The 27,035-nt window shown below is 32.4% G+C and overlaps 2 protein-coding genes across 7 annotated transcripts in view; one reads left to right on the plus strand and one right to left on the minus strand.

Annotated features, from left to right (window-relative positions):
• Plbd1 (phospholipase B domain containing 1) overlaps positions 1 to 877 on the plus strand; it is a 64,435-nt gene extending 63,558 nt beyond the window's left edge. For both annotated transcript variants that reach the window (XM_071610128.1, XM_027955921.3), the window contains exon 11: positions 592 to 877. In XM_071610128.1, coding sequence (XP_071466229.1) covers positions 592 to 774 — 183 coding nt within the window. In that variant the 3' untranslated portion in view covers positions 775 to 877. The remainder of the gene's footprint in view (positions 1 to 591) is intronic.
• Positions 878 to 1,516: 639 nt separating this feature from the next.
• Atf7ip (activating transcription factor 7 interacting protein) overlaps positions 1,517 to 27,035 on the minus strand; it is a 107,065-nt gene continuing 81,546 nt past the window's right edge. For all 5 annotated transcript variants that reach the window (XM_027955929.3, XM_027955930.3, XM_071610125.1 and 2 more), the window contains exons 11-15: positions 21,221 to 21,299; positions 18,915 to 19,070; positions 16,541 to 16,723; positions 11,434 to 11,546; positions 1,517 to 6,196 (exon numbers count right to left, since the gene is read on the minus strand). In XM_027955929.3, coding sequence (XP_027811730.2) covers positions 5,777 to 6,196; positions 11,434 to 11,546; positions 16,541 to 16,723; positions 18,915 to 19,070; positions 21,221 to 21,299 — 951 coding nt within the window. In that variant the 3' untranslated portion in view covers positions 1,517 to 5,776. The remainder of the gene's footprint in view (positions 6,197 to 11,433; positions 11,547 to 16,540; positions 16,724 to 18,914; positions 19,071 to 21,220; positions 21,300 to 27,035) is intronic.

Below are 27,035 nucleotides of genomic sequence, written 5' to 3' on the forward strand. Positions count from 1 at the left end.
TTGTAGATGGGATACAATACCTTCATTTATTTTAATGTGGTGCTGAGGCTTGAACCCACTACACCACTGAGCTACAGTCTCAGCCCCTAATTCTTTTTATAGCCATTTTGAGCACAGGATTTTTTTTCCTGTATTATCTGGTGGTTACGTGTTTGCAAGAACCATGGACCTCATTTTTTGATAATCAGTTCCTTCTACTTAAAAACTAATTACTAACCTGATAATAACTTTGAGGACTTTATTGTCTATGGTTTGCTCTAAGCATTGCTTTCATTAAATCTCATGAAACAGGGTTATTAGCTCATTTTGCAAATGAAAAAACTGAGTCATCGAGGGGTTAAGTGCTTTCTAAATAAGTTTTGAAGGTAGAATTCTGAATATGAGTAAGAATGTAGACCTCATTTCTTCTATCAGTCAATACATACTTGAAAGTGAAATGGATATAGAAGAGTATATTACAGGAAATTTTAATCTTAAAGGAGTCTAATATTGTGACTTTGGAAAGAGAAAAGTGAAAATAAAGGCCATGCATTTAGTCAAGGTTTTTCCCCAAATGGTTTTCTAAAATGCTCTCTTCCCCTCTCTTTGCAGGTGTCAGATATATACCTAGCATCTCAGTACACAGCCTATGCCATTAGTGGTCCCACAGTACAAGGTGGCCTCCCTGTCTTTCGTTGGAACCGTTTCAACACAACTCTGCATCAGGGCATGCCAGAAGCCTATAACTTTGATTTTATTACCATGAAACCAGTTTTGAAAATTGACATAAAATGAAGGTGGTACATGAGGGAATAGAACACTGCAAACAAGATACCAAAGGTTCTATTTTAGCTGTTTTTCCCATCAGAACTATTCTTAATAAAATATATTAAATTCAGTTTGTCATTTTAATTGTACAATGATTTTTTTTTTTTTTTTTTTTTTAGCAAGCATTCACTTGTTTGGAATGCTTTAGAAGAAACATATATAACGTATATAATACTAGGCTTCAGTGTACAAGCTAACACAAAATAGTATAGTAAAAACCACTATTCGTTTACCAAAATCCATTATTCTTCTTTTATGCCTGCAGAGACCAGACTACATCTCCCAGACTCCTTGGGCAGTTGTGCCACATGATTAAATTCTAGTCAATCAAACCTGAGATGAGTACCACTTCCAGGCTACTAAGAACTTGTACTCCTCCCATGTTCTCTTTCTCCTGGCTGAATATGCTTAATGACAAAGCCTTAGAGGATGGTGAAGCTGTTGGTGATTTCTCTGTTCATCAATAGGCATTAGTTGAGTCTTTGTGGTACAGGCTAGGAATACAATACAGCAAACCTCACTGTTGTCTCGAATTAAAAGCATTGTATCCCATTTGACAGCAATTCTGCATAGCAAATTTTCTTTTGAGTGAATAATTCATACAGTGCAGTGTATAACAGGGTGATTAAAAAATAAGATGGGAGATTTTCAAAAGAAAAAAAAAACTATAAGGGCTGATAATAATCAGAATGAATCAGTACTCAGAATGTTAAAAACCCAGTCATTTATTTCAAAGTATAAATTTCAGGCTTGTTGGACAAAACCCCACTACAGTTAACACTTAAAACAGACGCCACTCTATTGTACATTTAAGAAAAAAAGGAAAAAAAAAAAAAAAAGACACAGAAACCTTCAAAACCTAATAAAAACAGGGCAACTTTCTACAGCCCAGTTAATATTAGACATTAGGAAGGTCTTACATGGTCTTATTATTTACACTTTCAACTGCAATAAACAAAAATCAGGATGCAAGCTTCCTACAAAAGGATTTATACTTATATATAGTTTTGAAATGGTTGTTAAAATACTAAAGCCAGGATCCCCAAAGGTGTTTGATTGCCCAGTTACCTTATTTACAAAAAAAAAGAAAAAGAGAGACAACAGCATTTAAATGTAAATGACAGGTATTTAGTTGACTCTACAAATAAAAAACTAAGAAAGTTTATTTTGACATGATAAGATCATGTGAGGGTGAGAATATAAAAACATGTATTATATTATCCTATACCCCCCCCCCCTTTTTCACTGGCTGAGGGGATAATGAGTTTCAGGAATTAGGTAAGTTTGCCATACTAACAAATGCCTCAGGATGATTACCGGTTGTTGTTGTTGTTTTGTGTGTATCTCAGAAAAACCAAACCAAACCAATGAACAAGAAACAGCATTTGCCCAGTAAATAGTTACAAAAAGCAGAATCATATATTGGTTTTAGATAATTATTTGCAATAATCTAATACTGGGACATGGTTTTTCTGGAAATCAGAATAAAGTAGGCCAACAACAGTTCAGTAATAACAACAAAAATCATAAGATACTGAGGATATTGACATGGCCCAAGAAGGAAAGTTAGGGAGAATACTTGGAAGGTATCTAAAGTACCCTACTGTGCTGAGATCACAGTATATATAAATGAGAGATACCATAGATATTATTTTGTTAACTTTTTACAGTACTGGAGAACTCATGGAACAAGATAAATGCCTATCATGGAATACTGACACTAACCTTGCTGCAAAAATGCTAATTTGGAGAATACTTAGAGCAAAAAAACCAAGTTACAAAAACTAAGTTAACACTTAGACAATGCTGTGAGACTTCTGCAGAGAGATGCACCTAAGTAAGATTTTAGGCTCCTTGAAGGTTGCTTTTTTCCAAGGTATTTATTTTAGGGCAATGGGAATGGGTGTGGGAATGGGGAACACCTCTCTGTGAGGCAAATGGTATCCAGACAAATATTCACTGTTCATGGAAGAAAGCTTTCCACTTCTCTTATAAAATTAAATACTGTGTGAAACAGTACAATGTATTCTGCATATTTTAAAAAGTGAGTCCAGACAAATGGAGGGATATAGATACCTTATAAAGTTAATTAACACATGTCGTCTTTGTATGCCATTTATACATTTACTAGCAAGAACATAATTTTAAAAAGAGGTTTGCTCACACTTAAAACAGGTGAAAATTACTGACAAGGTTCAAAGTCGAGAGTAATAAACATTACTGTTGCCATATAATCATTCCTACATTTCAGGTTGAAATATCAGAAGTTTCCAGGATTTCCAATAAGGCAATACCTATACAAGTATTGTCAGGCTAAAAATGTAGCAAACTTGCATTCCCAAAATGGGATAATTGAGCTTATTTATAATACTTTGTGAAAAGATACCATGAAATAAAAAAGATAACCATGGAGTATGAACTGATACTAAAGAGTTCATTATCATTAGCTATTTCTAGTTGAGTCCTCCATTCTCTCTTCCAAAGTACTCAAACAAAAAACACTCATCAACATTTAAACCTGCCCCAAATAAAATCCTAGCATTCTAACTTAGTCCCTTTCAGTAAATCCAGTGTGGCTATTGTACATTAATCCCATGGCAGGTTAATTTGAGGAGACCATCTTATAATAAATATACTTTTTTTTTTTCTGTAAATAATTACAATCTCTCTTTATACCTTCCTTCCACCATCTGGAATAAAATAAGTTTTAGGAAATTATTTTCTGTAGTAAATCTATTTTTAGAATTACTATTTGAGAACTTAGCTTTTCTTTGACAGAAAACACCAAATATAGGCTAAAATAATTAAACATTTTCATTCTACTGGGCTTTCTTCACCTGCTTAATAATACTATGAAAACTTAAAATAAGATTAGTAAATATAAATACAAATATTCATCAAGGGAACCTTTTGTAGGCAGGATAAGCAAATTGTTGACCATAAAACTCATGACCATAAAACCAGTCAATAAAGAACAATTTTGAACATGGGCTTTTCTGTTCTGCAGACAGGAATGATCTTGAACACATCATCAACATTGCAACCACTTTAGGTAAAAAACATATAAACATGCAGATATAGATAGTTGCTCATATACATCTAGAAGACAATTAAGTTTCCTCCTGTTGAAATCTTTATTGCCATAACATTGGCAACTTCATTAACATCATCATTTGCCCTAGAATGAGTAATATCTACATAGTTGGTTGGCAAATTTGACTTGTGGAAAATTCTAATTCTCATTGTGGTCTCATTTTCTGAGAGTGAAAGGAAGGTTAGGAGCATTTACATTTTGGCAACCTATAGGCTTTCTTCATCATCAAACTTCATATTTAAGATGACAGTACAATGACCAGTGCAGTCTCTAAAGAAAATTTCTTTACAACTATAATACTTTCTATTTTAAGCCATCAAAGTTGTAAACAAAACAATATTAATAAAAATGATAGCTCCCTCCTATTAATTCCAGGAAAAATAAATGACCAATTTATTTTGAGAAGGTAAAAATGTGAATTCAAATATCACAAGACGACTTGAAAAGTGATTTCACAAACTCCATAAATACTTTAAAAAATATTTCCAGTTGCACTCTCATCAACCCAGACCTCTTGTCCTCTTGTCCTAAAAACTATCTACTCAAAAAACACTAACCTGACACCAGTATAGCTGACACTCATACTGACAATCCATGACCTAAGTTGAATTTCACTAATTTTAAAGAGAATGGAGATAACAAGATGTTATATTTCATTATTATAGAGAATGACCCAAAATAATACTTTCAATTTTATCCAAAGCTGATAAACGCTAATCAGATTAAACTTGGCACCATCAAAACAAAAGGTTAAAACAGGAAGGATGACATGAAAATAAAGAGGAAATGGAACTTTCCTCTTGATATATTAGCTCATTGTATTTGGTGAATCTTACTGTTCATTTCCTTTGAAAGGCAACTGTACCATGGGTGGTTAAGTATACTAGAACTGCTTTCATAGTGTCTAACACAGTGTGCAACATAAAACAGGTCTGATGGCAAACTTTCTTAAACAATGTTTTTCTCTTGGTCCATTTTTTGAAGTTAAATAATGACTCAAAAGCATCTATACCCTTAGAAGAAACCAGCAAGTCAAGTTTTTAAAGTTAAATGATGATGCCACAGATGAGAAAAAAAAAAAGTTATACGTGTGTGTGTGTGTGTGCACACATATATATGTACATATAAAGGCCTTGGTTTGAACTTACTTGAGGGGGGTGTGTGCTATATTTTGTGGAGATGATGGAGAAATAAAGGTTGAAAAGCTAAGAGCAAAGAGTAACAACAGTGGACATATGGCCATGTTTATTTCTATAGTAAATCTGTAAGGCACAAAATAAACATAAAAGCCAGGTTAAGAAAGGGGAGGGTGTCACTGCAGATGTTTTTCATTTAATTAACAACTTAAGAAACAAAAAAATGTACAAATTCTTTCCTGTGTTCAAATTAACCTATTTTAAACTAGTCATTTTGCTTTTTATTTCTTTGGGTTTTGTTTAGATTTAGTTTAAATCACTTAACTCTGATACTATAGATTCCTTGCAGATATTTAACCTACTTCATACGAAACAGAGGTAAATGTGAGAACAAAAATGGGAGTTTCCACTGCAATAAACATAGAAACAAAATGAAGCCCCCCACCCCGCAAAAAAAAAAAAAAAAAAAAAGTCACACACACACGTTCCTAGCCTCAAAACTAAAGCAAGGTACACACATATACATTTCAAAACCCTGAAGCTGAATTGTCTGGGAGAAGATTCTTGCTTTATGGGCTGAGTTTATTTTGCTTCTGGTTATAAACAAATGTAGTGTATACACACATCTGTCCAAGAAATCTTGCACAATGTGGATTTTACATTAGGTATCATGCACAAGATTAAAAACAAGACCAAAAGGTGAAACTTTTAAAAGAGGAAAAGATAAAGGCTCCAAGGTTTAATTGCTCTGGGAAGAAGAGATCACATCCGTTGACTGAGGATCACAAAAAGGTCCAAAACGTCCATAAATATCCTTGGCTCGTACTGCAAAATAGTATTTGCTGCCAGAAACAAACTGGGTGAGAGTACAAGCCATGGGCAAGGGAAGTGCCTTTACTTCCCCAATCTTTTTCCATTGTGAGGGCACAGTGGCACTGGGTTCCTCATGGTAAGCATAGAGATGGTAACTTTCCACAGTAGCACAGCTTCGATCCACCTCCAAGACACTCCATGACAGTACAATGCCATTTTGACTCTGAACTCGTGCTAACTTCAAGTGTGGCTTCTGAGGCAGAGAGGTGCTGGCAGCTTCTGGGGGCAGACGCTGTGGTTGTGGGGCTTCTGGTAAGGGTGCAGGGTGCACGGGGCGTGGGGGCTCCTAACAAAAGAAGAATCACATTGCTTTACAAGTGATTACAGAAAGAATTATTATAGAATGCTAGAATTAAGACACCCTAAAGATTACATATAGAGCGATCATTTTACATAAATTGGTGTGGGATACCACACTAAGTTTCAAAAGTTCTATTTGGTATTTTGTAACCAATCGTGCCCAAAACAATGGTGTTAAGGGTACTTCTACTAATACTCCTGAGACCTAAAATATTGAGGTTTTTCTTGATAAATAAAATGCTCTTGCTGAAAGAATATCATTTTTTAAGAGACAGTAAGCCAGACGCAGTGCCACATGCCTGTAATCTCAGTAGCTCGAGAGCCTGAGGCAGGAGGATTGCAAGTTCAAAGCCAGCCTCAGCAACTTAGTGAGGTCCTAAGCAACTCGCTGAGAACTTGTCTCTAAATAAAATACACAAAAAAAGGGGAGCTGGGGATGTGGCTCAGTGGTTAAGTGCCCCTGGGTTTCAATCTCCAGTAACAAAAGGGACACTGTAAAAGTAGAAATCATATACTTCTAAAAAATTAATATCTGATTTAAGTAACTATTCTATAGATTCTCACTTGAACATAACATTCTTTAAAATCATGTTTGAAAGTTTATCATATGAAATTGAAGTATACATTATTATATTTTCATTTTGAAGCTGTTTTGCCAATAAAGACAGTATTGTATTCTTATAAATAAGTATATTTAACGTTGAATGCATATTATGTCCTTGGTCAGCTTGCAATTGGTGATTGGTGATATTTAAATTGAACCATGAAAAATAGGACTTAAAGAGATGCAGAAATAGTTATGTACCTTTCAGTCAATAGGTAAAGCATAAGCAAAAGCATGGGGATACTAAAGTGAGAGGATTTACAGGCCAGAAAACCTTTTTCTTAGCCATAGGTTATGTGAATGGAAATAAATAAATAGATAGATAAATAAATAAATAAATAAAAAATTTGGGAAGGTAGGTTAAGGCCACATAATGAAAAAGCAGGATATTAACTTTAAAAAACCCTCTTGACAGATAATATCCAACACTGGAACAATGTCATTATTGTAAATATTATTGTTATATCTGGGTGTTAGGTAACAATGAGAATAATTTCTTCAAAAAGGATTTGAGAACCAGAAAAAAAGGTGTATGAGTGATTTTTTTTTTCTCCGAAGTGGAACATATCATTGGTTCACTGACTTTATACTGGAAGTCACATAACAATTAATTTCCTTAATTGAAATTCACTTAACAAATGTTATATATAGTTAAGGCTGGGGTGTAGCTCGGAGCATACTTAACAAGAAGGGGGCTGCAAGTTAAATTCCCAGCACCATTTTGGTATGTGAATAATTTGTATAAACTAAATATTAAATACTAAAGATCTAATAAGATCTTTTTATATTTCCATGGCAGGCTAGTGATGTGGCTAAGTGGTAGAGTGCCTGCTAGCATGCATGAGGCCCAGGGGGTCAATCGCCAGTACCACAAAACAAACAAATACATGCCTTATAGAGTCAAGCTGTCTAAAGTATAAGACAAAGTATTCTAAAATTCTCAAGAGAAACTCCAAGTCATATTTAAAGGTATCCCCACTGAACTAATAGCAGATTTGTTAACAGAAACCAGGATGTCTAGGAAGGAATGGAATAATGCAATCCAAGCCCTGAAAGAAAATTACTTCTAAGCAAGATTACTAGACCTAGCAAACCTATCCTTCAGAATGAAGAATAAAGGCCTTGAAACAAGCAAAAATCGGAAGGAATTCACAACAGCCTGACAAAAACATATTTTAAGGGAGTCTTATATCCAAAAGTGAAAGATTATTACCATCATAAAAGCATATGAAAATATAAATCCCACTAGAGGAGGAGAAACATTAAAGAATAAAATGTTTTCAATACAGTACACTATCAAACCACAAAGATGAATAAGGAAGAAAAATAATTAGAATATAATCAATAATAGTAATATTATTATTACCAATAATAATTATTGAATGTAAACTAAAATCTCCAAATAAAAGATTTATACTGCTTAAATGGATAAAATGCCAAAACCCACAATATGCTGTCTACAAGAAAGTTGCTTTACCAGTAAAGACACATACAAACTGAAATAAAAGATAGTAATGGAAACCCAAGCTAGCAGGAATAGCTATACTTCTATCTGACAAAATAAGACTTTAAAAAGACAAAAACTAAAGAGATGAAGAAGGTCACTATATAATGTTCAAGGGATCAATTCAGTAAGAGATAGCATAAAAATTATAGATCTATATGTACCTAATGTCAGAGCATTCAATTTTATAAATAAAAAAAGCCTTTTTGACCTACAAGAATAGATAAGATTCCAATTCAATAATAGGAATGCTCACATTGTACTTTCATCAATGAAGAGGTCATCCAGACAGAAAAGTCAACAAAACAAAGTTAAAACTCTACTATAGATCAAAGAGACTTAACATATGCCTAGAAACTATTTCATACAATACCTATGGAATACAATCATTTTCATCAGCCTATAAAACTTTCTCTAGACTAGACAACATATCCATCAGGCCACCAAAAAGAAAAAAAAAGAATCTTAACAAATGTCTTTTATCTTTTCTGATAACAATGGAATAAAACCAGAAGTCAATAACAAAGGACATTTTAGAAAGTATACCAATCAATTAACAACTGAATAACACACTTTTGAACCAACAATGAGCCACTGAGTCAGGATTTCTCACTGCAAATGAACATGGAAATACATCAAAACTATGGAATGCAGCAATAGTAGTACTGAGGTAAGTTTATAACAATGAATGCCTACCTACATCAAAAAAATAGAAAGATTTCTTTAAAACAACCTAATGATATATATCAAGGGCTCAGAAAGCAAGAACAAACCAAAACCCAAATTTAAAGGAAAGAATAACAAAGATTGTAATAGAAATAAACCTAGACTTAAAAGGGAAGGTGAATTTGATCGGTACACGTGATATCCATGTATGGAAATATCATACTAAATTCTATTAATATGTATAGTCATTACTAATGTATATGAAAAAATATAACTCCATGCAAAGCTTAGTACTGTGATGTGAATACAGTAAGAATGCATAAAAAATATGCTAACTAATACACGAAAAACTGAAGTAGAATTGATATGAGTATTGGTCAAGTTGCTATATTTCCTCTAAAGTTCTCTCTTTTCCTAAAGCGACTTAATCACTTCAGTAAAAACCATTAAATAAACATATAGCTAGCCTTTGACTAGAGGGATCACAGAGTTTTACGTGTTTGATAATAGCTGAAATGGCCTATAAAATCAACTTTTATGATTCTGAATCTGCTCAGACCTCACAAATGAGTATTTGTTTTTGCGACTGCAGTGGAGTTTTGTTTTGAATTTTTTTTTTTTTAGTCACAGAAGGACACAATGTCTTAATTTTATTTATTTTTATGTGGTGCTGAGGATCAAACCAGTGCCTCACATGCTAGGCAAGTGCTCTACCAGTGAGCTACAACCCCAGCTCCTGCAGTGGAGGTTTTAACTGAAGTTTTACAGAAACATATAACATCAGTGCTTTGCTCAAAAATAATTGAGCATATGCCTGAGTATAAACAGATGGGTGGCAATATGGATGAAATAAAGATGGTCATGTGCTGATAACTGTCAAAATAGGGTTATCAGTATTGAAGGAATGGTTATACTGTTTTTTCTTTCATATATGTTTGAAAACAGCTATCTCAAAAGTATTTTAAAAATTGCATTAAAATTAAAAGAAATGTCTATTTCTCTGGTGAGATACAGTTCATTTTAAGATAATACACAAGAAATTATTCACTTAAAATTTTTTTTAATTGTAAAAAGTTCTGATGGGTTATAAAATTTGCAAAGAATACTATAAATGACATTTTTGCTGTTTATTTTTAAAGGAATATTTGATGAAAACTTATTTGTAACTGCAAACAATAGAAATAACCTATTTGTCACATACCCAAATACAGCCAGAGTTGAAGTACTGTGAATATACTCTAGAGGTGCTAAGATTAGGCCATTTCTGGTTCTGGCTCTGACTAGTTTAATGATACTGAGCAATCATTTAACAACTTGTGACACAGCACACCATTTTCTTCCCAAAAGGAGAATAATAATTTTATTCCTCATAGGATTGTGAAGATTAAATAATACATGTGAAGTATTTCATAAAGTACCTAACATATATTGAATGCTCCATTGATATTACTTTTTCTACTACAGTGAAATAATAAAAATCATTACTAAAAGACTACAGAACAAAGACTATAGAGCTAGATTCATGGATCTCTAGGAGGTATGACCTTAAGTTGGTTAACAAACTTGGTGAACATGGGCCACATCTATAACAAAAAAGGGGAGGAAGAGGGGAATACTGGGGATTAAACTCAGGGGCATTCAACCACTGACCCACATCCTCAGCCATATTTTAGAGACAGGGTCTCACTGAGTTGCTTAGCACCTTGCTTTTGCTAAGGCTGGCTTTGAACTTGCAATACTCCTGCCTCAGCCCCTGGAGCCACTGGAATTATGGTGTGCACTACCATACCTGACTGTAACAAAAAAATTTTAAAAGTCCTTTAGGTAGCAGTCCCAAAAAACTCCTGGATTAGGACTAAGTATACTAACAATGCAGGGAATATGTTAAACACTCACAAATGCTAGGCATTATTATTAGTATTTAAAAAGAGATGTTCTCCTAGGAAATAAGTAATATCAAACCCAATCTCTTGTCTTCCTCTCATAAAGCAAGCATACCAATTTTCATGATATTCCATTCCAATCAATGCTATCATATTCATGTCACAGAATGATGTGACATTGTTTTAGAGGTTAAATCTAATGATAAAGCTTTGGATTTTTCCGCCTTAACAAATGAATTTCCTAAACCAGTGGATTATTTAAAACAATAAATTAATAATAATATAGTAGTTAGGACTGATATAAGACTTTGAGGGAAAGAATAAAGTTAGAACATAAAAAAATTAAAAATACCATTTGTATGCCATAAGCAAACTCAATGATCATTACCCTTAGAACATTTATTCATAATGGTATGACCAACTTTCTTAAATAAACTCCTACTGGAAGAGCAGAAAGACCTGTCATTTCCCTTTAGTATTACTACTTGAAAGAAAAAATTCTAGCTACAATAATATTTAACAGCTGTATAGTTGAGAATTTTATAAAGCCAAGCATCGACATTTACAGTATGCACTTGTGGTGGTCGGTGATGCACTGTGAGCTGAGGACCTGCTGATCCCAGAGTTAATCCATTGTTAACAACATATGTGGTTGTTTGAGGCACTCGAACTGTAACACCTATAAAAAAAAAAAAAAAAAAAAAATTAAGGAATGACATCAGAATTCTGTAAATTTAGTAGAACACTGATTTAACACTTGATGTTGGTGAAGCAATATTTTTAGAATGCAGGAAAAAAAAAATTCCAAACTAGAAGTTTATACTTGGCCAAACTATCAGTTAAGCATGAAGAAATCTTCGTAATATGCAAGCACTCAAAAAATACAGAAGATAATCAGAAATTATTTTGAAACCCTATACTCTAATAAAATAGAGGATAGTGAAAGCATCGATAAATTCCTTAAGGCATATGAGCTACCCGGATTGAGTCAGGATGATATAAACAACCTAAATAGACCAATATCAAGTGAGGAAATAGAAGAAGCCATCAAAAGACTACCAACCAAGAAAAGCCCAGGACCGGACGGATATACAGCAGAGTTTTAAAAGAGCTTTAAAGAAGAACTAATACCAATTCTCTACAATCTATTTCAGGATATAGAAAAAGAGGGAGTACTTCCAAATTCATTCTATGAGGCCAATATCACCTTGATTCCAAAACCAGATAAAGACACTTCAAAGAAAGAAAACTTCAGACCAATATCCCTAATGAATTTAGATGCAAAAATCCTCAATAAAATTCTGGCAAATCAGATACAAAAATATATCAAAAAAATCGTGCACCATGATCAAGTGGGATTCATCCCTGGGATGCAAGACTGGTTCAATATACGGAAATCAATAAATGTAATTCACTACATCAACAGACTTAAAGATAAGAACTATATGATCATCTCGATAGATGCTGAAAAAGCATTCGACAAAATACAGCATCCCTTTATGTTCAAAACTCTAGAAAAATTAAGGATAACAGGAAATCACCTCAAAATGGTAAAAGCTATATTCGCTAAGCCTCAGGCCAGCATCATTCTAAATGGAGAAAAATTGAAGGCATTCCCTTTAAAATCTGGAACAAGACAGGGATGCCCTCCTCTCTCACCACTTCTATTCAACATAGTTCTTGAAACACTAGCCAGAGCAATTAGACAGACGAAAGAAATTAAAGGCATAAATATAGGAAAAGAAGAACTTAAATTAGCACTATTTGCCGATAACATGATCCTATACCTAGCAGACCCAAAAAATTCAACCAAGAACTAGTAAATGAATTCAGCAAAGTGACAGGATATAAAATCAATACCAATAAATCAAAGGCATTCCTGTATATCAGTAACAAATTCTCTGAAATGGAAATGAGGACAACTACTCCATTCACAATATCCTCAAAAAAAAATAAAATACCTGGGAATCAACTTAACAAAAGAGGTAAAAGAGCTATACAATGAAAACTACAGAACCCTGAAGAAAGAAATAGAAGAAGACCTTAGAAGATGGAAGGATTTACCTTGCTCATGGATTAGTAGAATTAATATTATTAAGATGGCCATACTACCAAAAGCACTTTACAGATCCAATGCAATTCCAATCAAAATCCCAATGACATTCCTTGCAGAAATAGAAAAAGCAATCATGAAATTCATCTCGAAAAACAATAGACCCAGAATAGCTAAAGTAATTCTAAGCAGGAAGAATGAAATTGGTGGTATCGCGATATCAGATTTTAAACTATACTATAGAGCAATAGTAACAAAAATAGCATGGTACTGGCACCAAAATAGGCTGGTAGACCAATGGTACAAAATAGAAGACACAGAGACAAATCCACAAAATTACAACTACCTTATATTAGACAAAGGTGCTAAAACCATGCAATGGAGAAAGGATAGCATCTTCAACAAATGGTGCTGGGAGAACTGGAAATCCATATGCAACAAAATGAAACTGAATCCCTTTCTCTCACCATGCACAAAAGTCAACTCAAAATGGATCAAGGAGCTAGGAATCAGACCAGAGACTTTGCGTCTAATAGAAGATAAAGTTGGTCCTAATCTTCATCACGTGGGGGCAGGCCCCAAATTTCTTAATAAGACACCTATAGCACAAGAGCTAAAACCAAGAATCAACAAATGGGACATATTCAAACTAAAAAGTTTTTTCTCAGCAAGAGAAATAATAAGCAAGGTGAATAGGGAGCAGACATCCTGGGAACAAATTTTTACCCCTCAAACATCAGATAGAGCTCTAATCTCTAGAGTATACAAAGAACTCAAAAAGTTAAACAACAAAAAAGCAAATAACCCAAATCAACAAATGGGCCAAGGACTTGAACAGAAACTTCTCAGAAGAGGATATACAATCAATCAACAAATATATGAAAAAATGCTCATCATCTCTAGCAATCAGAGAAATGCAAATTAAAACCACTCTAAGATACCATCTCACTCCAGTAAGAATATTATGAAGTCAAACAATAAAAAGTGCTGGCGAGGATGTGGGGGAAAAGGTACGCTTGTACATTGCTGGTGGGACTGCAAATTGGTGCAGCATGGAGGGCAGTATGGAGATTCCTTGGAAAGCTGGGAATAGAACCACCATTTGACCCAGCTATTCCCCTTCTCGGACTATACCCAAAAGACTTAAAAAGACCATGCTAAAGGGACACAGCTACATCAATGTTCATAGCAGCACAATTCACAATAGCTAGATTGTGGAACCAACCTAGGTGCCCTTCAACAGATGAATGGATAAAAAAAAAAAAAAAATGTTGCATTTATACACAATGGAATATTACTCAGCACTAAAAAATAACAAAATCATGGCATTTGCAGGGAAATGGATGGCACTAGAGCAGATTATGCTAAGTGAAGTTAGCCAATCCCTAAAAAAACAAATGCTGAATGTCTTCTCTGATATAAGGGGGGTGATTCAAAATGGGATAGGGAGGAAGAGCATGAGAAGAAGACTACCACTAAATAGGGAAGAGAGGTGAGAGGGAAAAATAGGGAGAAGGGGAGTTGCATGAAAGTTGGAAGGAGAACTTCATTGTTATACAGAATACATTTATGATGTTGTAATGAGAAAAAGAAAAAAAAAGTGTGTCACATTAGATTGGACAGAGAGAAAGGATGGGAGAGGAGGGGGGGATGGGGGGATAGGAAGGGCAGTAGAATAGACAATATGATTGATGTAGTACATTCCATGTATGTATTATGTGTCAAAATACATTCTGCTGTCATGTATGACTAAAAAAAATTAAAATTAAAATTTAAAAAAAAATACAAACTTCTGGGAACCCCTTCTCAAGTACCCACTGAATTATATGTCACTGATGTGAGAAGAAAAAAAAAGAAGAAGAAGAAGAAGAAAGGAAGACATAAGAAAAGGATATCCAGCACAGAAAGAAATACATGTATTCTCACTAGGAGGACTACAAACAAAAATCCCAGAACACTGGTTCTGTGCCACACAAGAAGGAGGCAGACAAACTTCAATGAAATAGTGACTCAAAAGACAAACTGAAATTGTCTTTATAAAGATTCCTGTCTTCTTTCACATTTCTAACTAGAACAGAAAGCTTCAAGAAAGGTCATCCTTGCCTTGTGCTAATTAGGTTTTTCTCTTTTTCTTCATGTCCCACGGATCAATGGAGGAAACTACTTATTTTATCCACAAATGACATTTCTAAGACATACCCCAGGGCAACAGAAGTAGAGAACAGAGACATATACTGTCTCAATCATATTTCAGTCATATATTCAGTAGCTGGCTCATATCATAGTTCTGCCAGAAGGTGCCCTGGTGAATCTAGTTTCCCAAACCTCATTTTTATGCAACTGATTTTCCCAGAGAAGGCTCTTAACAACTTGAGAAAGTTAAAGCCAGACAATGAAAAAATGACTCTCATAGCTACCATATATAATAATGACATTATTATAGTTTCTTTAAACACCTATATTTATCTTTGCTATTAAATTTTTCAAAAGTTTCATACACACGCACACACACACACACACACACACACATATGTATGTATTTATGTATGTATACACGTGTGTATTTATTATACATATAACTATATTGGTGACAAAACTTTTAAAGCAGAATGACCAAGAGAAAAGCAAGGATAGTAAAAGAAAAGGGATCGGGATACAATAGGGAAAGGCATACTGGAGGGCCTATAGGTTACTGGTTAATCTTATTTCATAATCTAGTAAGTTCATAGGTAATCTACTTTATTATTTTTCTTTAAACTTTAAACTTTAAATATACCTCTTACACAACTTGAATTCGTATGCTATATTCTACTACTAAACATATAAGTATTTTTAATATAATATATAATATATAATATATAATAAATATAGTTACTATAATTTACAAATTATATACATAGTTATATATATATCAGTAATATATAACATATATATAGGAAAGTAAAAGTTTCCTTATTTTCCTTTCTTTTATTTCTCAAGCACCTTCGTACTTAAAAGAGTTTCTCAATGGAATCTATCTTTTAAAATGATTTCAATCATCTGGACTAAACCAAAATTGAACATATCCACTTTAATTAGGCACTGATGTTTCTTTAACAGAATGGAGTATAGCTATACATCAAATAAGGCACTATATTAAAGATATAGGCAATAAATAAGTGACGTCAAATTGAAAACAACACACATAGCACAAATCATATAGTGTACATATCCAACCTTCTCTGGTGAATTTTCCTAAGGATAAAAAAGTAAATTAGTAATAATTTTTTTTTGGCCACTTAAAAAAATTTTTAATTGAAAAACTATATACTTGTGGTGCATGGTATGTTTTGAAATATATACATACTGTGGAATAGTTAAATCAAGCTAATTAATATGCATTACCCTCAAATACTTAATTTCTATTACCAATTTTCAAGTATACAATAAATACATAGTTATCAATTATACTATAGAACTATGTTGTACAACAGATGTTTTGAACTTATAATAATTATTTTAATATGATATTATACACACTTTTTGCAAAATCTAATGTCAATCAATATAAGCCACTCCAACTAAATGCGGAAAAGGGAACTACATAAACTTCAGAGCCATATACAAGAAAAGAGACTTACTGTTTTGAGGGTTGACCTGACGAACAGCAGGAGCCTGCATAACAGTTCCTCGGAGGGGAGCCTGAGGTGGTGGTGCTGGGAGAGTTGTATAAACCACCTGATGGTTTCCAGGAGCTCTTGGTACAGGGAGTCTTGTAGTCACCTGAGTTATTGGACGATGTGTTACATTCACGGTGGTTGGAGCTAACGGAAGGGAAAAAAGATATTAAGAATGCAGCATATTCTATTAAGCAAACCATATTACATGATAATTATCTCTATATAAAATGTAAAAAACTATAAGATAGAGATAAAAGTGTCCTTTATGAACTTGCAAGGTAAAAGTGATAAGGCCAACCAAAATTAAGTGTAATATTAAAATCCAAGCTTTAGAGAACAACTCAATTTCACTCTTTGGTTTGACTACATAATAGAACTAGATTAAGAATATGTTTTGCTATGGGAATGTCTTTAAAGAATAATTTGTCCCTCCTCAATACTAAAGTTTTCCCTAAAATTACAGGCCCTATAGTGTCTTCTAACAAGGAGGTATAGATCTAAAAGAATATCTTTATATTTCAGTTCATCAAAGTGCTTGCTATTGTAATTCATATTTTTATTTTTATCAAGTGAACCAACCTATGTTTTTGGCCAGTTATTACATTCACATTTTTCTTCTTCCTTTACTCCGGTAACCCCACCTCAAAAGAACGTTAACACACCTTGAGTAATGTTAACAGACAGTTATCAAAAAATGAGTCTCAATTCACACAACGGAAATACAATAATGTGTTCTATTTAAAAGATAGGGTGTCTCAGGGTTTCACTATTTTGTCTAGGATGACCTCAAACACCTGGACTGAAGTGATTCTCTTGCCTCAGTCTCACTGAGAGCTGGGACTACAGATACCTGTCACTAGCCTGAACAAAATGGTGATTCTGAAGTTAACATTTTCTTGTTAATAACTCTGTGAATTAGAATCACATTTTAGAAATGATCATGTAGTAACAAAACATCACAAAATCTACTTTCACATCAAAAAATGGGTTTCATAATTCAATAAGTTTGAAGAAGAATTACCCATAAAAAAAGAAAGGTTTTCTTAATAAGACAACTTGGGCTAACATGCAGCTCATGGTAGAGTATTGCATAGCATACATAAAGTGCTGGGTTGGATTTCCAGGCAGCCAAAAATAAAACACAAATACACACACACACACACGTGTGCGCGCGCAAACAAACAAACAAAAAACAGGTGAAGACCCCTTGGTCTTTACATATCTTCAACTTTCAATGTGAACTTTCAAAAAAAGAAACTAATATAAGGAAGACTTCTCTTTTCATTATCTATGCTGTCTATGTATTTGTATAATGACATTTCCTTCTAAAATATCTAAATTGGGTAATAGTTAAAATTTTGTATAAACATAGAAACACAGGTAACTTACCAGCTTTTAAGGTTGAATTAATAATAACTGCCTCTTTAGATGAAACAGTGGTATTTAAATATGAGAACCAATATAAAACTTCACCAGAAATAAAGTCTTACATAAGCACTTACTGTTTTCTGTAAGTCAATAAGCAAGGCCAAAAAGGTAAAATGTAGTTTAACTGATGGGAAATTCTCGTTAAGCATCTAGAATTCTGAAATCCAACAAATCTACACAGTAATAACTACACCAAACCACACTGCACTTACTATATCAAAAATAATTTCATAATTCAAAGATTAGTTAATGAATGGGTTTGCTAAATCTCTAGAAAATATCCCTTTTCCTACAAATTATTCAGGTATTCTAAGTATAAATTTCATTGGATAAAATCCCATATTAACTCGATGTTTTCCTTAGTAAGCAATTGTAATAAGTACTTTGTAGATAAATTTCCAAGCAATAGACTTATTAAAAGGAGATAAATTGTCTTGACTGGCTTCTGAACAGTGTAAGGTGATACAGATTGTATCTTGAAAATGTCTGATTTATAGTTTCTTGAACTGCAGAAAGTAGAATATTAGCATATAAGTCCTGATGGTGTGTGAGAAGAGTTTAAATTAAGAACCACTCAAAAAAAAATCTTGCTTGAGAAGTCAATGATTATAACTTGGATTTACTCAGAACTGGGCCTTCCAGAGAAACTATGTCATCCATGTTCTTTAAAGTGGCAAATGACAAAGATATATAGATTAAGTCCTCTTTATAATCACTCTCTGCCAGTACTGTTACTTGACACAGTCAGCAACACTAAATTATACTGTATTTAAAAAGACATATATCACCTTCAAAATAACAGTGAAAATTATTCTTAATTTTCTATGTAATCTTTCATCTCAATTCCATGGTCATACTTCTCTACAGGCAAAACTACAGGTTCTGCTCAGTGATTCAGCAAATTTACCTGTAGGTAGTAAGTGTATTGTTGTTTGAGATGGTCCACTTGTTGGCACCCCTGATGCCTGAAGAGGTGGTGCTGGTTGTATGGGTTGCAATGGTCGAGACATAGGCTGAGAAGAACCCATGGCTGACACAGGAGTGTGATTTAGCTTTTTAGGGTCTGTTAATTAAAAGTGACACGTTAGGAATAATGATAGAAAAATTAGAAAATACATAACTTTCCTTTATTGATGAGTTTTAATTTTCATTTTCCATTGGAATGTCACGTTTACCCACTTCTCCAAGAACGACTTCTTTCCCCCCCTTTTTTTTTTGGTACCAAGGATTGAACTCAGGGGTACTCAACCACTGAGCTACATTTCCAGCCCTATTTTTTTTTTTTTTTAAATTAGAAACAGGGTCTCACTGAGTTCCTTAGTGACTCACTTTTGCTGAAGCTTTGAACTTGTGATCCTCCTGTCTTAGCCTCCTGAGCTGCTGGGATTATAAGCATGCTCCACTGCTCCCAGCAACTTCTTTATTTTTTAATTATGTGTATTTTTGAGGATTTGAAAGCCAAGTCAGGAGCTATTTAAATAATTCACTACTGCTTCTGAAAGCAATTCTACCTCATATTTTTAAGAAGTTGGTTTGTTTTATTATTTTAGTGGAAGTATCTTCTGGATTCAATAGTTATCATGTCAACCAGAATAATTTCATTGCAAGAATACTTATCTATATACATACATACCTGTATCAAGGAAATTTTCCTAGACAAATACTATAAAGTGATGGGTTTGTCAGTATGACTTTGAATTCCAATTGCTCAAGGTTGTTTAGGTTCTTCTGTTTGTCAATACAAATGGAGGCTTATCATCACTATCCGGTCTTTAAAATAAAATACGTACACAATATCTAGTTTCCAAAAAAGGTCTCAATATCCTAGAAAATAAATGTCTGCACCTCAGACAAGTCTCTTAAGAATAGGAATCCACTATATAATGTAATATGAGGAGTACAAGCTAAAAGCCTCTCTATATAAAATGATCCTTATCTATCTTGACTCTAAATAAAATTTAAGGCTTTAGCAATTGATACTTTAATGTTACAGGAGAATAATGTATTTTAGAATGGGGGAATTCAAGACATACCTAAAGGTAGAACAATGCAAAGGGACCCCAGGAAGCAATGGATGTTAGAAAGCGAAATGGCAAGAGCACTAAAACAAACTTTGCTTATTTTATATTTTAATGTATAATCAGCCCTACCTGTATCATCTCAAAATAGCCTACATTTATTTTTGTCCTCTACAGATCCATTATAGTCAAATCTGTCCATTAAAAAAAAGTGAAAGCAATACAGATAATTTGAAACTCTAACAAAAAGATTGTACTGGTATGCAGTCAACCATGATGAAAGAATGGTTTTATTTCAACTGTTCTTCAGTTTTATAAGAAAAAAATAACTTTGTTGTCATATACTCAACTGTATAGCTATTTAATTTTACTTCTCTAAAACCAAGTAAAGTATCTTATTCCCTAAAATATGACTCAGGTTTTTTTTAAAAGTTTCACTTCTTTAAGGTAGTAATAATTAACTTAGCATCTGATCTTACTAGATTTTCCACATGCATTCACTATCAGAGTTTTACAGAAATATCTGTGAACCAAATTATTTTCTACAAGTTTGAGAAATACTTTTATATCATGAATTAAGATTTATATTCTAAGTTAGCTAAGACTTAAAGAAGTTTACATTAAGGAAAAGACCCACTGAACTCTAATTCAGCATTTCCCAAGCTTTTTTAACCATGAATCATTTTATTTATAGAATATCTATTAACACTTCAAAAAAAAATAACAGGAAATATGCTTTAATATATATCCAATTTAGTTCCTAAATATCATAAGTCATTATAATATTATAATTATTAAGGATTTTGGATGTGAATGTGGCTTGTCCTAAGTCCAATGAATTCTTTCAACTCTAAAATGAGTATGACTAAGTATTGCAAGGATCAAGTGAAATAACAGACACAAATACAGAGGCACTAATAAATTAAATACACTGCTAGATGCTATTTTCCTCTAGGCCTTGTTCATATTCATTCAAAATTTGATTTCTAATTTTTAACTCAATTTTTAAAACTCTCATTCTCAAAGGGATACAAATACACCAAACATAATGTTGGAGAGATATGTCTTCACAGAATATTAGTGTAACAGGAGGAAAAAACAGAGATATGTCTTCATAGAATATTAGTATAACAGGAGGAAAAAATATATAACAGGAGGAAAAACGCATTCTTCACTATTATTACTATTGAAGTACCTTGTAAAGCTCCAGTCTCTTCATCATCCATTGTGAGATCAATGACACCACTTGAATCATTGCCAGTGGCTTTTCCACTCTGAAAAATAAAACTGCATTTCTCAAAGGAAACTGGCAGGTATATAGGAAAAATGTAGTAATAATGAAGAGAAAGAGTGATAAGGAGTTGTCTGGTTCAATATGGGTCCTTAAATGGCTTTACCTCAAGAAAAACAGTTTGTCATAGATATGCCCCAGTGTAGTCATGAGTTAAACTCTTACCATGGAAAATATAATTTACAAAAAAAATTCCAGAAGTTTTTTTAAAAATGAAGCTGTCCACTGCAGAGACCTTTAAAGTGATTAAATGTTTTAAGTACTAAGTATTAAAATAAGTATTAAATATAAACCATCCATTTTCTGACATCCAAAATGATCAATTCTACTGCAAATCACCAATTATTAATTTAACAAAACACCAAAGCCAATCATTAAAAGTCAGAATTAAGTTACAGAAAGAATCTAATTGAAATCTGTTTTCCCCTCTAAAAAAAAAGAAATTGTAACTCTAATCATGTAATATCTATCCATGCCATAACAGTCTGTCTATAAACTACCTGAGAACATGATTGCATAGTATTGTGCACAGCTGTATGCCCTTTTTAGTACTATGCTTTTGGAGAAGAAACTCAATTTTTTTTTTAAATAAATCAATCACTTAATGCTTAATATAAACCTACAATGTAAGGTTTATATTAAATAAGGGTTCAAAAAATGGATACCTTGAAAAATCTACGTGCAATATAGTTTTTGATCTTGTCAGGAATTTCAAAGCCAATGATTCTATTTTCATTTTCAAAAGAAAAAAATTCAAAGAACCAGACTAGTGGAAGACTTTCTAAGTTGTATCCATGTTGATGAGATATGTATGTATATGTATGTATGTTGTGATATATATATATATATATATATATATACACACATACATGTACATATACAATATACATACTTTACACAAGTATCATATATGCATGAATGAATCTATTGATATATATACACATACTCCCCACACATGGACACACATATCCACACATGTTCCTTAAGGAGCCAATTATAAAACACTTGCAATTCAAGCTTATTGTATTCTAGAGGTGAAGACTATTTGAATACAAGATTATATTATCTAGTGGATTGAAAGAGAAACTAAAGACTTTGGACTAAGGCAGGATCAAAGACTCTCTTCTCATTCTTTCATTATCAGAAAGACCTTTTAAACTGGAAAAAAAAAAAAGAGGTATGATATGGTATGTTATGCCATTTTGACCAATTTGACAAAGGTCGACCTATTGTCCAAAATCATTAGAAATTATAATTAAGACCAAAACAAACAAACAAAAAAATCCACCTTTAAAAATCATATGACAGTGACCAAAAAAAAAAAAAAAAAAAAAAGAAAGAAAATGGAGGGTAGGACAACATAGATAGTTACTGAGTCAGGATTCTTAAGTCAGAAGGACTGATTACATCTTACAGCTCAACTCAGCTATGTGAAAAAGGTAATTTCCTTAAGTTCTAAAATGTGCATACTTAGTAATTTTGGGTTAAATTTCAAAACTAAGTAAAACTTGAAAACTAGACCTTCTAGATAATATTGTAGTGCATGACTTCTTTTATATTCTTTGAGAATTGTTAGGAACTTTTAATTTTGGATTTAGCTGATCTATGTTTATATTTGTACATATGACATTTTAAAAATATGTCATATTTATAAATATGTCATATAAATATGTCAAGTATGTACCCAAAATGCTTAACACTACACATGTCGCATGGCTAACTGCTTAATAAATGGTAATCATAATTTACTTTGACACATCAAACTGAGAGCAACTCCAAATAACAGGGTCTTTGTCTACAAAACTCAAAACTTCATAAAATTAAAGAAAATGATTTCTTGACTACAAAATTCAGGCCTGATCCCAACACAGTAACATTATTCTAAAATCTTATAACTGGAAATCTATGAAAATGATCTCATTAAAAATGATATATTTTATATAACCATAAATCAGTTAAATGAAAAATTAAAATCTCCTAACAATTCTCAAAGAATGTCAAAGAAGTCATACACTACAAAATTATCTAGAAGGTCTAGTTTTAAAAATTGACTTAGTTTTGAAATTTAACCAAAATTATCAAACATGAAAGACCATTGAGTGGAATCCAATTTAGAACAAAGAATCAGTCAGACACTGACTCTAAGTGGAGCCAGATGTTACATTAAGCAGATAAAGACTACAAAATAGCTATTAAAAATGTGTTCGAAGAATTGAAGGAAAATATGAAGGCACAAATAGATCATATCAAAAAAGTCAAATTTGAAAGACAAAAAGGAAAAATAGTAAAGGTGAAAAGAACGATTATTAAAATAAAAATTATCTAGGCAGGCTCAATAGCAGATTATAGGACAAAGGGGGAAAAAAAAAACCTCTGTGAAATTGGTAACAGATCACCAGAAGTTTTCCAATCCAAAAAAAATAAAGAGAAAAAGCAGAAGGAAATAAGAGAAGAACCTGAGACCTATGCAATAATGAGAAATATTTCAGTAAAAACCAGAGGAAATGAAGGAGTTAAAAATTATCTGAAGAAATAATAACAACTCCCCAAATTTGGTGGAAAAACATTAGTTTACAAATCTAAGAGGTTCAATGAACCTCAATTGGGACAAACCTAAAAAAATATACTACTATATATATTTCACAATCAAACTACTGAATACCAATAATGAAAAAAACCTGTTAAAAACAACCAGAGAAAATTATATTTTACAAAGGAGCAAAAACTAATGCTTTTGTTCAAACTAAGAAAGCAAGAAGACTGAAGAACATATCCAAAGTGCTGATATCTTTTTAAAAGAAGAATTCTAAATCCAATGAAGTTCTCCCCGAGGAAAAAAGACAACACACAAAAGCACATGTTCGGGATATTAAAAAAGAAAAGAAAAGAAAACTCATCCTGAGCAAATCTATATACAGAAAAACACAAGAAAATTCTTCAGTTTGAAAGGAAATATCAATTTGAATTTATAGAAAGAAAAAGAAGACCAGAAAATATAAACACAAGGATAAGTTTTAAAGTCTAAATATCTTTTCCATTCTTAATTTCTTTAAAATTTACAGGGCAATTTAAAAATAATATATTTGTAAATTTATAACACATAGATGTTATAAATGTGGAATGTGTGAAGATATGCAAAAGAATGTAGTATATGTAAAGATAAACCCACTATATGAAAATAGAAATGTAACATACAGAAAGCAAGAACACTAAAAGAATAGCTGTAAGGTTCCTATAATTTATCTAAATAATTCAATCAACTCTAAGTATAGTGGTATAAGTTAACCAGCAGTATAACTCAGATACATACTGTAAACCCTAGAGTACCCCTCTTTAAAAAAACCAAAACATAAAGTACAAAGCCAATAAGGGAATGAAGATAAAGAACAGCAAAATAGGAGACTTAAGCATAAATATATCCATATTTACATTAAGTATAAACGGACTAAATAATCCTATCAAAATGCAGACACTGTCAGAAGGGTTAACACAGCAAGGAACCAGAAAATAACTAATTTTTTGTCTTGTAGGAATTCACTTTAAAATATAAAGATACAAATGAGTCAATAGTAAAAGGCTGATAAAAAAAAATAACAAACATAGTAAGCACAAAAATACTGCTGTGCCTATTAATATAAAGTAGAAAACTTTATAATGATAAAAGGGACAATGTTTCAGGAAGGTATAACATGATTATATATTATACATTATAGAAAACCATATAGTTTTAATAGAGCATCAAAACGTATGAAGCAAAACTGACAAAATTACAAGGAAAAACAGAAACACTCATAGTCATGTTGGAGACTAATATACCACTCTTGGTAAAAGAAGGGAGAAAAAAACATTACACCAAAACAAAACAATCCAGTAAACACATAGAAAATCCAAAGAACATTATCAACCACACTATTTTAATTGATATTTATAGAACTATACCACTATACCCAACAGCAAAATACATACTCTTTTGAAGTGTAATGATACATTCACCAATATATACCATGCACTGGGCTTTATAACACAGTCTAATATACTCAGGTACTGAAATCATACAGAGGATATTTTCTAAATACAACAACACTGAATGAGAAATCAGCCAAAAGATACTTTCAAAATCTCCAAATACCATGGAATTAAAAAACAGGCTAAGCAACCTAGGATCCAAAAAGAAATAACAAGAAAATAAATGATATGAAATTGGGACATTATAAAAATTTATGGAATGCAGCTAAAGAAGTGCTCAGAGAAAATCTTACATCATTAAAATCTTCTATAGGATAAGAAAAAAAGATCTATAATCAATGTTCTAAGTTATCAAACTATATTTTTTACTGCTCACAATATGACTGATAAATATGCACTACAGAGAGTTTGCTGGCTAGATTCTCTTTCTGAGAAATATAATTGGTAATTCTTTCTATAGTTAGTAAACATTTATTTCTAATATTTATAGTCTCTACTTACATTTATTAGCATATTTAAACCTATGAAGCAGTAACATTAGTTCCATTTTATAGGTGAAATATCTAAAAAAGACACCATGTTTATATCTATCCTTACATTACTGAACCTTCTAGTTTGAAGCCATCAAATATTGATTTTATCAATTATTTTTAGCACTCAGAACTAAAAAGTTAGCTAATAATGTATCAGTCTTATAAGGTCAACACTTAAAAAAAATTGAGAGCACAAATATTGGCTTTTTTAAAAAAATTGTGGTAATAAATATAAAATAAAGAACATATCTGAAAGACTAGAGAGAGCAAGGCACTTTAGCAATTACGAAGAAAGAACTAACACAAAAGATCTAGTTGCTTACCACCTGTACATCTCTCTAAAGGAACCTACAACCATAACTGAAGCTTGGTCAGCTACCAGGAATGTGGCCCTTGGAAAGTCATGTTAATGATTAATAATTTTCTAATAATACTCTCTCATTTTCTATACTACATGTCTTCTAGAAAGTATTTATTAACCATTATGAATTTATTAACACCTCATGCAATTTGACAACACTTTGATCTTCAAAATCAAAGACTGCTAAAGTTCATAAGAAATAAAATCTTTTTAAAGTTTTTATTTGATCTGTGAACACTTGTGCATATTTAACTTGAGTCAAAAATTCATCATTTTAAAGGAGGATACTCATAATTAAAGATCACTATAACCTTGTTTTAAAATTCTTATAATATACTTGTGCCTGATACTCAAGACTAGGAATAATATGACTTTCTTGAAATGATTAAAAGGAAGAAAATAAACAACTTCATGACTATCAACAACGAGTATAGACAATCTATCAACAACCTAATAACTCCACTATAAATTCATTACACCTAAAGTAATATAGAAGAATTGGGAAGAACACTATTAATACAAGAAAGAAGTAGTTACTCCACTGCTGAGAAATTAAAATTTAACAAGGAAAAGAGCTATCTGAAAGACAAGAGACTTTCTTCCCCCAAAAGATTACTTTAAGGAAATCACAATGGTGGTGAAAAGGGAGTGAGTGGGGAAGAGTAGTACAGGTTGAGGGTAAGTCAGCTAAGATCCTCTCAAAAAGAAGAGCCTAGAATAATACATGTGGTGCAGATTGAATCTTTACAGCATATAAAGGCAAATAAACTTGACTTTCAAATGTAAATTCAACCAGTTATAGATTAATATTATAGATTAATAGATTAATATTATTTCTTAAGAGAATTGCTAAGCAAAG

This window comes from Marmota flaviventris, chromosome 3 (genome assembly GCF_047511675.1).
Source record: "Marmota flaviventris isolate mMarFla1 chromosome 3, mMarFla1.hap1, whole genome shotgun sequence".
Classification (NCBI taxonomy): domain Eukaryota; kingdom Metazoa; phylum Chordata; class Mammalia; order Rodentia; family Sciuridae; genus Marmota; species Marmota flaviventris.